This window comes from Mobula birostris, chromosome 3, assembly GCF_030028105.1.
Source record: "Mobula birostris isolate sMobBir1 chromosome 3, sMobBir1.hap1, whole genome shotgun sequence".
NCBI classification, from domain to species: Eukaryota; Metazoa; Chordata; class Chondrichthyes; order Myliobatiformes; family Myliobatidae; genus Mobula; species Mobula birostris.
Genome location: NC_092372.1, coordinates 62,797,435 through 62,810,236, shown reverse-complemented (window position 1 = coordinate 62,810,236; position 12,802 = coordinate 62,797,435). Strand labels below are relative to the sequence as shown.

At 46.8% G+C, this 12,802-nt stretch overlaps 1 protein-coding gene across 1 annotated transcript in view; it reads left to right on the top strand.

The window, feature by feature from the left end:
• The window catches only part of LOC140195671 (magnesium transporter NIPA2-like), a 32,584-nt gene that overhangs the window by 3,879 nt on the left and 15,903 nt on the right, over window positions 1–12,802 (top strand). Inside the window, exon 2 of the mRNA XM_072254390.1 lies at window positions 4,327–4,578. Within this exon, the coding sequence (XP_072110491.1) occupies window positions 4,327–4,578 (252 nt within the window). The remainder of the gene's footprint in view (window positions 1–4,326; window positions 4,579–12,802) is intronic.

The window sequence follows — 12,802 nt, the reverse complement described above, 5'->3', positions numbered from 1 at the left end:
GGAAGATAGTCAGCTGGAGTCCGTTCTGTCACTCCACTTGTCTACAATCGGCCCTTTCCCCTGTGAAAGTCACCACGACCTCATCTGTCGCTGAAACCCCCGACTTATCCAAAGTTCCAGCAGAGTACCACGATCTGGGAGAAGTGTTCAGCAAACAACGGGCTCTTTCTCTGCCTCCACACCACCTTTATGATTGTGCTATTGTCCTTCCCCCCCGGAGCCCCTCTACCCACCAGTCGGCTGTATAACTTGTCCCGGCCAGAAAGGCAAGCAATGGAGGCTTACTTAAATGACTCTCTCGTGGCGGGCATTATCCGACCCTCATCCTCCCCTGTTGGCACAGGTTTATTCTTTGTGGGGAAGAAATACGGTTCACTGCACCCCTGCATTGACTACTGATGCCTAAATAGCATAACCATAAAGAACAAATATCCACTGCCCCTTCTCAATTCTGCTTTTGAACCACTTCATGGAGCCACCGTCTTCTCCAAGTTGGACCTACAAAGTGCCTATCATCTGGTCAGGATAAGGGAGGGAGATGAGAGGAAAACAGCATTCCCCCCACTTGGTCACTTCGAATACCTGGTCATGCCATTCGGTCTCACCAATGCCCCCGCCGTTTTCCAAGCCCTGATAAACGATGTCCTTAGAGAATTTATTAACCGCTTCATGTTTGTTTATTTGGACGACATCTTAATCTTCTCCAGCAGTCCTCAAGAACACACCCACCATGTCCATCAGGTTCTGCAGAGGCTTTGGGAGATCAAACTATTCGTAAGCGCTGAGAAGTGCGAGTTTCACATTCCTTCAGTCAGTTTCTTAGGATACATCATCGAGAGCGGGCAAGTGAGGGCGGATCCCGAAAAGATCCGGGCGGTGGTGGAGTGGCCAAAACCCACGACACTCAAGCAATTCCAGCGATTTCTGGGGTTCGCAAGCTTTTTTCGTCGTTTCATCAGGGATTACTGCCGGGTGGCAGTGCCCCTTACTCGACTCACCTCTCCGAAGACCCCTTTTCATTGGGACCCCGAAGCGGACGCTGTCTTCTCGGAGCTGAAGAGGCATTTCACCTCTACTCCCACCCTGGTTCAACCAGACCCCTCTTGTCAATTCATTGTGGAGGTCAACACCTCCGACTCTGGGGTGGGAGTGGTCCTCTCCCAACGTTCTGGCCCTGACCAAAAACTTCATCTCTGTGCCTTCTTTTCTCGTGGTCTGTCCCTCACCGAACAAAATTACGACGTAGGGAGTCGGGAGTTACTGGCAGTCAAACTTGCTTTGGAGGAATGGAGGTACTGGCTGGAAGGAGCGGAACATCTGTTTATCATCTGGACCGATCACAAGAACCTCGCATATATCCATGATTATCTGTTATTCTTGTACAAGGCCACAAGGTGGTTCATTTTGGTAGGTCAAATCTCATGGCAGAATATAACACGATGGTTCATTTTGGTAGGTCAAATATGATGGCAGAATATAGCATTAATGGTAAGACTCTTGGCAGTGTGGAGGATCAGAGGGATCTTGGGGTCCGAGTCCTTAGGACACTCAAAGCTGCTTCTCTGTGGTTAAGAAGACATACAGTTCATTGATCTTCATCAACTGTAGGATTGAGTTTAAGAGCCCAGAGGTAATGTTGCAGCTATATAGGACCCTGGTCAGACCCCACTTGGAGTACTGTGCTCAATTACGGTCGCCTCACTACGGGAAGGATGTGGAAACCATAGAAAGGATGCAGAGGAGATTCACAAGGATGTTACCTGGATTGGGGAGCATGCCTTATGAGAATAGGTTGAGTGAACTCGGCCTTTTCTCCTTGGAGCGTCGGAGGATGAGAGGTGACCTGATAGAGGTGTACAAGATGATGAGAGACATTGATTGTGTGGATAGTCAGAGGCTTTTTCCCAGGGCTGAAATGGCCAGCACGAGAGGGCACAGTTTTAAGATGCTTGGAAGCAGGTACAGAGGAGCTGTGAGGGATAAGTTTTATACACAGAGAGTGGTGAGTGTGTGGAATGGGCTGCTGGCGGCGGTGGTGGAGGCAGATACGATAGGGTCTTTTAAGAGACTCCTGGATAGGTACATGGAGCTTAGAAAAATAGAGTGCTATGGGTAAACCTAGGTAGTTCTAAGGTAAGGACATGTTCGGCACAGCTTTGTGGGCTGAAGGGCTAGTATTGTGCTGTAGGTTTTCTATGTTTCTAATACCAGCACATCAATGTGGAATAGATTAAACATCATTTAAATATTTGTCTGTTATATTCTTATGGTGATCTAATTTAGACTTGTATCGCTTGATGTTTTTGCCTAGTTCTCACAGCAGAAGGCACTAAAGATGTCCCAATACTAATAGAAAGTCTAAGTGCAAAAAGGAGAGGACTTAAAACAAAAGTACTTGATAAACTAATGGAGCTAAAGGCTGATAAGCCCACTGAATCAGTCCTGTTGAGATGGTTACAAACCTGTATTAGTGTCTCTCAGCCAGCACCACCACCACCTGTGTCATTCGTTCCCTGCCTCGTCTTTAATATTCCTGTTTTTCTTCTTCCATCATGCCCACCTTTTCTGCTGCTTAAGAATGCTTGATTTCCAACATTTCTGGCTCTGATGAAAAGATCGTCACCTGCAACAAAACTGTTTTTTCTCTCTGTCCAGATGCTTCCTGATCTTCTGAGCATTGCCAATGCTTTCTGATTTTTAGTTTAGTTTTACTAGCATTTGTAGGTTTTTGCTTTTCAATGCAACTTCTAGTGATACCTTGACATTGAGGAACTCCAGTGTATTTTGCATGTCGTTTGTCTGTAGTGTTCCCCTTGGGAACACTTGCATCCATTACTCAATGCCTCCTTGATAAATGTTTCTGGCCAATTGATAATTCAAGCATGCAATAAAAAAATAGCTGCACAGTTTCATTTGGACTTTTATCTAGGCTACTTCATTTTATTTCGGTGTGAGAGGTAGAAACATCACTGCCCATTACTGGAAGATCTTTACTACAAGTTGCAGTGTGAAAAATCTGAAGGTTTGTGTAATAATTTGGGTAGTACATCATCTTGAACTGTAAAACCAGCTCAATTGATTTTGTGAATCAGACCTTTCCTGCTTTTTCTTGTCAACTTAGTGTAATCACTGCAAGTGTGTGTTTGACTCAAAACATTGGCCATTGCAGTGATGCATCTGTGAGCACACTTTCAAAATTTATCTTGTAACTGTTAACACTGATCTTGTTCCTTACTAAAGGTGACTAACCAAACTGTATGGTTTGTGTCCATATGAATCAATCTGCAGTTGAGTAATCTGCATTTCTACTGACTTTTCATTAAGCTACAGTGGCTGACATTCATTCTGTGTTAAGTAAATCTCTGATCATCTGCAGTGATCATGAATGATCTGCCTCAGACCTCATCTCACTTGTGTCAGTTCCTCTTTGTCCATAATTCCTTCAAATTATGTGAAGAACGTAAGACCCCTGGAAAGAGGTAGGCAGCTTAATTGATTGGACAATGTTAGCAGATGGAGAGTAATGTGGGGCTATTTCCTTTCGTAAAATGGATGGAATTTTTTTTAAAGAAGTGAGGTTATCTTGAAGAACATAAAATTCGGAAGGGAGTTTATAACACAGATCCTGAGTGGAAGTTATCCCTGTGGAATTGGGGTGCATCTAAGGCTGAAGTAAAGGGGAATTTATTCTCCAAAGGGTCATGAATCAGTTGATGCAGCCAATGAGTTACTGAATTCATTGATGATATTTAAGGCCAAAATAATAGGTTTGTTGGTCTATAGGGGATCCAAAGGATATTGAGAACAAGCAAGAAAGTGGAATAGAAGTTGGGTCAGATCATCCATACGAGTCCCTCTTGACAAGTGGGGATTGGCTTGTTGTATTCCTAGAAAATTGTATATATTGTGACTTCTCTAAGATGCCTCATCTGGTTAGCATCAAAAAAATAAAGTGATGATAAAATGTTTATTTATTTACTTTGAAACAGTGGATTTCTGATACCCAATTGGTTATAACATGGGAGCCACCAGTTGTGGAGCAGATTCAAGAGACTATGTGCCTGCTGCAATTTCTTATACTGGCTTTTCATATTGCTTTTGGTAGTTCAATTATGGAAAAATACTTTTTTCAAAATTGAATATTTTGAATAAAGTATCATTTTAAAAATAAATCTGATTTGGCTCGAAGAACGTTACTTAAATATCTCACTTTTGATTAAGTACAATGTAGGATGTCATCTATCTTAAAATATATTTTAAAAATATATGTTTTCTTTGATTATAGACAGATACTATAAATAAAATAAAAATGTTTTTCCTGTACAGGTTCCTTCATTTCTTTTGCTTGCCCATCTATGTCTCAATGGGCTTTATGTCGGATCATCAATGTAACCAAAGTGCAAGACATTCATCACAAAATACTGCATGAGGAATTCAACAGGACAGGCCCTGAAACGCAAACCAACCTGTACATTGGGCTGACACTTGCCATTGCCTCCAGTCTCTTCATTGGAAGCAGCTTTATACTCAAGAAGAAGGGTCTCTTGCGATTGGCTGATAAAGGAAATACCAGAGCTGGTATATTTTCTTTTTTTTTTAAGATTTTGAAATCAACTCTGTTTAAGTTTCAAGGACGAATTAGCTTTACAATCATTTGAACCACTGACTTTGTGCAAATTGTTCAGCCAAAATCCAGGTTACAGTAAACGCTGAGGTATAATTTGCATGAGTTTAATATGAACAGTGATTTAGGAAAATGGGGATTACATTCAAACTTTGTTTTCATGTCATAAGTCTTGAGATAACTGAGTAATAAAGACTAGATGATTATTCCTTTAATAACTAAAAGAATAAGGAAGAGCTTAGCTAAAATGTTTACCTGTGAGAGGTGAGTATGCAATTTTCTTCAGCTCAAATGAAGTTCCCTGCAATCCTTATTTAATAGCCTGACTATTCATTTTGTAAAGTGTATGGTGAGCAAAGCAAAACATTTTCCGTCCATCTGTACCAGCGAACCTGTTTTATAATGAATTCCAGGTTTCTAGATATCTAGTTTATCAAAATGCTGTTGCCTAAAGTAATCCCAAACTTTGATTTAATCTAATTAGAATTGGTTTATTGTTGAGCTATATACTAAAATACAGTGAGAATCCTTTCCTGCATACCATTCATACAGTTAAATTTATTATCAGAGTACATACCTGTCATCACATACAGGCCTGAGATTCTTTTTCTGTGGGCATACTTGGCAAATCTATGGAGCAGTAGTGGTAAGCAGGACCAATGAACAACGAACTGTGGAAATGCAGATATAAATAAATAGCAATAAATAATGAACATGAAATAACAAGATAAAAGAGTCCTTAAATTAGTGTAGCTATTCCCTTTTGTTCAAGAGCCTGATGGTTGAGGGGTAGTAATTGTTCTTGAACCTGGTGGTGTGAGTCCTGAGGTACTTATACCTTCTACCTGATGGCAGCAACAAAAAAAAAAATGAGCATGGCCTGTGAAGCACCTTCAATAACTCCAAAAGACTGAAGTTAGGTAAAATACTGAAAGGCTCTTTTTCACTGTACAATACGGCCTCCACGGTGAGTGTCTGCCCCCGGACTGAGGGGGAGGGGCAAGGCGAAACATCTTTATTCAGGAACTGTGAGAGAAGCCACAGGGGCAGACAGCAGAGGGGCGTGTCCAGACAGTTAACCCAGTTACAACATATACATGGTTTACCACATTCTCCCCTCCTTTTTTTAAAAAGAGTCCCGCAGGGTGAAGTGACTGACAATATTTAAACAAGTATAATTACAGGTCAAGTCTATCAGGCGGTTGAGTCCATCGCTGTGATCTACGTAGCACCAGTGGTGAATGCATCGGCGATGGTGGTTGTGCTAGCTCCAGCCTGACTTGAGGTGCCGGCACATTAGGCATTGGTAATCCCTCGTGCGTGTGCATCGCGCCCGATATGGGAGTGTCGTGTGGTGTCTGTGTAGGGCTTGGAGTGTGCAGCGTCTCGTGGGTACATACATCGGTGGGTACGGGGTCAATAGTCACCACGGAGAGTTCAGGGTAGGGGCCCGGTGCTCCTGCGGGCTCCAGGTCGCGGATGGAGACCATGTTCTCCTGCCCATCAGGTAAAACCACATAGGCATACTGGGGGTTCGCATGAAGTAAGTGAACCCTCTCGACCATCGGGGAGTATTTATTACTCCGCGCATGTTTCCAGATTAGCACTGGCCCCGGGGACGTCAGCCAAGTTGGTAAGGTGGTCCCAGTGGTCGACTTTCTGGGAAATGAAAAGAGCCGCTCATGAGGGGTGGCATTGGTGGCCGTGCATAACAGGGAGCGGATGGAGTGGAGTGTCTCGGGAAGGACCTCCTGCCAGCGAAAGACTGGCAGTCCCTCTGACCTGAGGGCTAAGAGTGTGGCTTTCCACACTGTGCCATTCTCCTTCTCCACCTGTCTATTCCTCCGGGGATAATAGCTCGTGGTCCTACTAGTTGCAATACCGCTAGCAAGCAGGTATTGGCGCATCTCGTCACTCATAAACGAGGACCCTCTGTCACTGTGGATATAGCATGGGTATCCGAACAGAGTGAAGAGCTTGCGCAGGGCTTTTATAACTGACGTGGTAGTGGTGTCGGGGCAGGGGATGGCGAAGGGGAACCGCGAGTACTTGTCGATAACGTTAAGCAAGTACACATTGCGGTCAGTGGAGGGAAGGGGGCCCTTAAAGTCAACACTCAGTTGCTCAAAGGGGCGGGTGGCCTTGATGAGTTGTGCCTTTCCGGGTCGGTAGAAGTGCGGTTTGCACTCTGCACAGACTTGGCAGTCCCTGGTCATCGTCCTGATCTCCTCAAGGGAGTAAGGCAGGTTCCGGGCTTTCACGAAATGGAAAAGCCGGGTGACCCCTGGGTGGCAAAGATCTACATGTAGGGCGTATAGCCGGTCGATCTGCCCGCTGGCGCACGTTCCCCGGGATAGGGCATCGGAGGGCTCGTTGAGCTTCCCAGGCCTGTACATGATGTCATAGTTGTAGGTGGAGAGTTCGATTCTCCAACTCAGAATTTTACCATTTTTGATTTTGCCCCACTGTTGGTTATTAAACATGAATGCGACTGAGCACTGGTCAGTTAGCAGGGTGAACCTTTTGTCGACGAGATAGTCCCTCCAGTGCCTAATAGTTTCCACTATGGCCTGGGCCTCTTTCTCCACTGCGGAATGCTGAAGTTCAGGGCCTTGAAGGGTACGGGAGAAGAACGCCACTGGTCTTCCCGCCTGATTGAGGGTAGCAGCCAGCACGAAGTCGGAGGCGTCACTCTCTACTTGAAAAGGAATGGACTCATGCTCCGCATGCATTGCTGCTTTGGCAATGTCCCCTTTTATGCAGTTGAAGGCCCCGCGGGCCTCAGCTGAGAGGGGGAATGTGGTGGACTTGACCAGGGGCGAGCCTTGTCTGCGTAGTTAGAGACCCATTGGGCGTAATATGAAAAGAAGCCCAGGCACCTCTTGAGGGCTCTGAGGGTGTTGGGAAGAGGGAGTTCCAACAGGGGGTTCATACGGTTGGGGTCAGGGCCAATGACTCCATTCTCCACGACACACCCAAGGATAGCAAGTCGGGTGGTCCCGAAAACACACTTGTCCTTGTTATAGGTGAGATTGAGAGCTTTGGCCGCTTGGAGAAATTTTTGGAGGTTGTTGTCGTGATCCTGCCAGTCGTGACCGCAGATGGTGATGTTATCCAGATATGGGAACGTGGCCTTCAGTTGGCACTGGTCCACCATCCGGTCCGTTGCCCTCTGGCAGACAGATACACCATTCATGACACCGAAGGGGACATGCAGGAATTGATAAGGCCTGCCGTCCGCCTCGAAGGCAGTGTAAGGGCGGCTCTCCTGGCAGATGGGGAGCTGATGGTAAGCGGATTTTAAGTCTATGGTCGAGTACACCTTGTACTGTGCTATCTGATTGACCATATTCGCGATGCGGGGCAGAGGGTACGCGTCGAGCTGCGTGAACCTATTGATGGTCTGGCTATAGTCCACGACCATCCTATTCTTCTCCCCGTTCTGAACAACGACCACCTGCGCCCTCCAAGGACTTGTGCTTGCCTCAGTGACCCCCTCCCTGAGCAGCCGCTGCACCTCCGACTTAATGAAAGTTCTGTTCCCCCGCGCTGTACCTCCTGCTTTTAGTTGCCACAGGTTTACAGTCAGGGGTCAGGTTGGCGAACAGCGGTGGGGGAGGGATCTTGAGGGTGGAGAGGCCGCAAGTGGCATTGGTAGTGTGGTAGTTGGCATGGTGTTGGGTGGAATGTGCGGGTCGGTGTGTGTGTGTGGTCAGTAGCGGGGTATGTAACGTATCCCTACAAAACTGGGGATTTACAACAGTAATTGGTGGGAGGGACCCATCATACTCCATTGTCATGCTTTTCAGGTGGCTCTGCAAGTCGAGCCCCAATAGTACTGGGACACACAGTTGAGGCATGACCAGTAACGTAAAGTCTCGATATTCTGTGCCCTGCACCACTAGCGTTGCTACACAACCCCCTCCCCCCCCCCCCCCCCGGATGTCTGTTGTATGTGACCCGGAAGCCATGGTGACCCTCTGACTTACCGGCCGTATCATAATTCCACAATGCTGCACCGTGTCCGGGTGGATAAAACTCTCCGTGCTGCCTGTGTCAAACAGGCAGCTTGTCCTGCGCCCCTCCACCAGGATGTCCATCATTGACCTTGCGAGCTGGTGGGGAGCGCTTTGGTCGAGGGTCACGGAGGCCAGGGTTGAGTCGCTGTCTTGGTCCGGTGCGGTGAGGTGCCTCGTGAGCACCCGTTGGTTGTAGGTGGTGGGAGGGGGTGCCGACCAAAATGGCCGCCCCCATGTCTCACACGTGGTGGCAGCGTGCAGGGGAGATGGCGACCCCCATGTCTCGCACGTGGTGGCAGCGTGCAGGGGAGATGGCGACCCCCATGTCTTGCACACAGCGCTGCTTGATCCCGCTCATGGTTTGGACTTACAGACCTTGGCGAAGTGGCCTTTCTTTCCGCAGCTGGAGCAGGTAGCTTGTTGAGCCGGGCAGCGTTTCCGGGGGTGCTTCTCGAGTCCGCAGAAGTAGCACTAGCGGACTCGCGATTGGCGGCAGCCGAGGTCGATTCACCGGCGGGTTGTGGGGTCTGCGGCACCCACGAGGCCGTCGGGGGATTGCGTGCCTGGAGAGCCTCAGAGTTATGCAGAGCGGCCTGCAGCATGTCGGCCAGCTCAATCGTCGAACTTAAGGTAAGATCAGCTTTTTCCAACAGCCACTGGCGCACATACACTGAGCTGGTCCCCGTAACGAAGGCGTCACTCACTAGGAGTTCTGCATGCTGCACCGCCATCAGCTCCTGGCAATTGCAGGCTCACACGAGTGTCTGTAGGGCTCGGATGAACTCAGCACTTGATTCCCCAGGCCGTTGTTGCTGTGTTGCTAAGCGATGTCGCGCGTAGACGCTGTTTATCGGCTGCAGGTATTGTCCTTTGAGTGCGCTCATCGCGCTGTTGTAGCTTGGCTGGTCTCTGATCAGCGAATAGACCCGTGGACTGACCCTGGAGAGTAGAACTCTGCGCTTCGCCACGGGGTCGGTTGCTTTAATCTCCTCTAGGTATGCTTCGAAGCAGGCCAGCCAGAGTTTGAAAGCGTTTCCAGCTTCAGGCATTTGTGGATCGATGTCTAACTTGTCGGGTCTTTGAGCGTGTTCCATGCTTTAAAATTTACAGCGAATCAAATTGAAGCACCTTCAATAACTCCAAAAGACTGAAGTTGGGTAAAATACTGAAAGGCTTTTATTCACTGTACAATACGACCACCATGCTGAGCGTCTGACCCCGGACTAAGGCGGACGGGCAAGGCGAAATCACCTTTATTCAGGACAGCCACCATCTTTCTACTGCCCAAGAATGAAGGTAATTGGCCTAAATGATTACCACATAGAGCACTGACCTCAACATAATGAAATGCTTGGAGTGGCTGGTAATGGATTGTATAAAATCCCCTCTTCCAGCTACATTGGACCCTTTCCAGTTCATCTACCTCTCAAACTGGCCCACTGATGATGACATAGCCTCTGTTCTCCACTCCATCCTGTCCCACCTAGAAAATGATACCAGGATCATTTCAGCTCGGCATTTAACACAATAATTCCTCAGAGACTGGTGGGTAAACTATCCTCGTTGGGACTCAACACCCCCTCTGTAACTGGATCTTGGACTTCTTGACGGAAGGACACAGTTGGTCCGAGTTGGCAGCAACATCTCAAACTCCACACCGAGCACTGGTGCCCCATGGGGCTGTGCGCTCAGTCTGTTACTGTTTGTGCCACACCTGCCCATTCACAGTCCTTCCAGGTGAGTCAGCACTACACCTGCAAATCTGCTGGGGTTGCCTACTGCATCCAGTTCTCCTGTTGCTGCCACTTCTTTGAGACTGCGTAAGTAGGGAGACCACTTTGTAGAGCATCTCTGCCCCATCTGCAAACATTAGATTTTCCCGATGACCAACCATTTTAATTCTTATCCCTGTTCCCGTTCTAACATGCCACTCCATGGCTGCCTCTTCTGCCATGATGAGGCCTCTCGCAGGGTGGAGGAACAATTCCCTCTAGGAAGCCTCCAAAGTGATGGCATGAATATTGATTTCCCCTCCTCCTTCCCTCTTCTATTCCCCATTCTTGCCTCTTACTTTTTCTCCTCACCTATTACCTCCCCAAGGTGCCCCTCCTCCTTCCTATCCTCCCACAGTCCAGTCTCCTCTCCTATCAGGTACATTCTTCTCTTGGCCTTTGCCATCCATCACCTCCCAGCTTCTTACTTCTTCCCCCCCCCAATCCACCTGGCTTTGCTTATCCTCCTGCCTCTCCCTCCCCCACCACCCACCTTTATATTCTGGCATCTTTCCCCTTCCCTTCCAGTCCTGGTGAAGGGTTTCGGCCCAAGATGTTAGCTGTTTTTTTTCATTTCCATAGATGCTGCCTGACCCATTGAGTTCTGCCAGCATTTTGTGACTACTGCTCTAGATTTCCAGCATCTCTGGCACTTGTGACCGCCGCTTACTTGCGACTGCACTGCCAGAGCCAGCTCAAACCACATCATCAAGTTCAGCGCATCAGCAGCAATGATGAGTTGGCACACAGAAAGGAGGTAGAAAGGCTTATCAAATGGTGTGAGAACACCAATCTGAGTTGCAACATGCGCAAGATAAAAGAGATGATTGTGGACTTCAGGAAGGCACAGGTCGACCACTCTCCATTACATGTCAATGGCTCTGTCATGCAGAGAGTGAAAAGCACAAAGTTCCTTGGTGTGCATGTAACAGACAATCTAACCTGCACTCACAACATCTCCTCATTAGTCAAGGCACCACAGCATCTACACTTTCTGAGGAGATAAAAGCATGCAAGGCTTCTCGCCCTTCTTCTAACAACTTTCTATAGGAGCACCATTGAGAATGTCTTGTCTGGCCACATCATTGTACGGAAGCTGCAGAGCATTCAGACCACAAGACCTTACAGAGTAAAACCCACTGAGAGGATCACCAGAGTTCCCTACCCCCCCCCCGCCCCCCCCGGTAACATTTTCTGTGAGTATTGTATGCAAAACATTGTTGAGGATCCCTACCACATATCCCACAATCTCTTTGACCCACTTCTGTCAGGAAGGAGATACAGGCGCATCTGGATGAATGAATACTTTACCACCATTGAGGTGTTGTTACTAGGATAGCAAGCTGTTAACTGTTTACCTGTGATGCGCACTTCAACGCGGTTTGAATTTTATTTTATTAACTTACTTGTGGTAGTATTTTGTTTTATGTGCTGTATGTGATACGTGCGTTGTGAGTGCACCGTGGGTCAGAGCAACATTGTTTAATTTGGTTGCATACAAGAATGCACACAGATGACAATAAACTGCAACTTGGACTTGTTTTTTGGCTGTGGTCCCATTTTATTCTTACTTTTTATGTATGCAACCTCTATGCTGATGGATAATACATGCCTGTCAATTGTTCAGATGCTCAAGGTTTGAGGTTGTATTAAGAAGAGATCACGTATCTAGAAAAAAGTCCTTATCACTATTTTCTAAAACACAAGCCCTTTTAAACCCCACTGACTCCCATATTATAACTGGGAATGCATTCCTATGGAAGTTTTTTTTTCTCAACAGTATTGCTGAACTGGTCTAGATGAGATATTTAACCAAAGCATTGTTTTCTTATCACAAACAAGAGAAAATCTGCTGATGCTGGAAATCCAAGCAACACACACACAAAATACTGGAGGAGCTCAACGGGCCAGGCAGCATCTATGGAAAAGAGGAAATGTTGACTGGCCTGCTCAGTTCCTCCAGCATTTTGTATGTGTTACACTGTCTTCTTGTACTGTTAGCTCAAGTGTAAATTTAATGATGTTGTGACATTATCTGCATGCAAAAGTCTCTACTGGTGCCCCAGCTAATGTTTTCTATTCCACCCCACCCAGCGTCACCATAAAACATGGGATTAGAATTAGATCATTTGATCCATTGAGTCTGCTCTGCCATTCTATCATGGCTGATTTATTATCTCTTTCAACCCCATTCTTCTGCCTTACCCTTGTAACCTTTGATGCCTCTACTAATCAAGAAACTAATAATCTCTGCTTTAAATATGCCCAATTGCTTGGCCTCCAGGGCCACCTATGGCAATGAATTGCACAGATTCACCTTGACCAATGCTGTAAATTACATTAGTTTTCTCTTCATATGACTTGTCATTTATTTGCTTTGAGAAGAA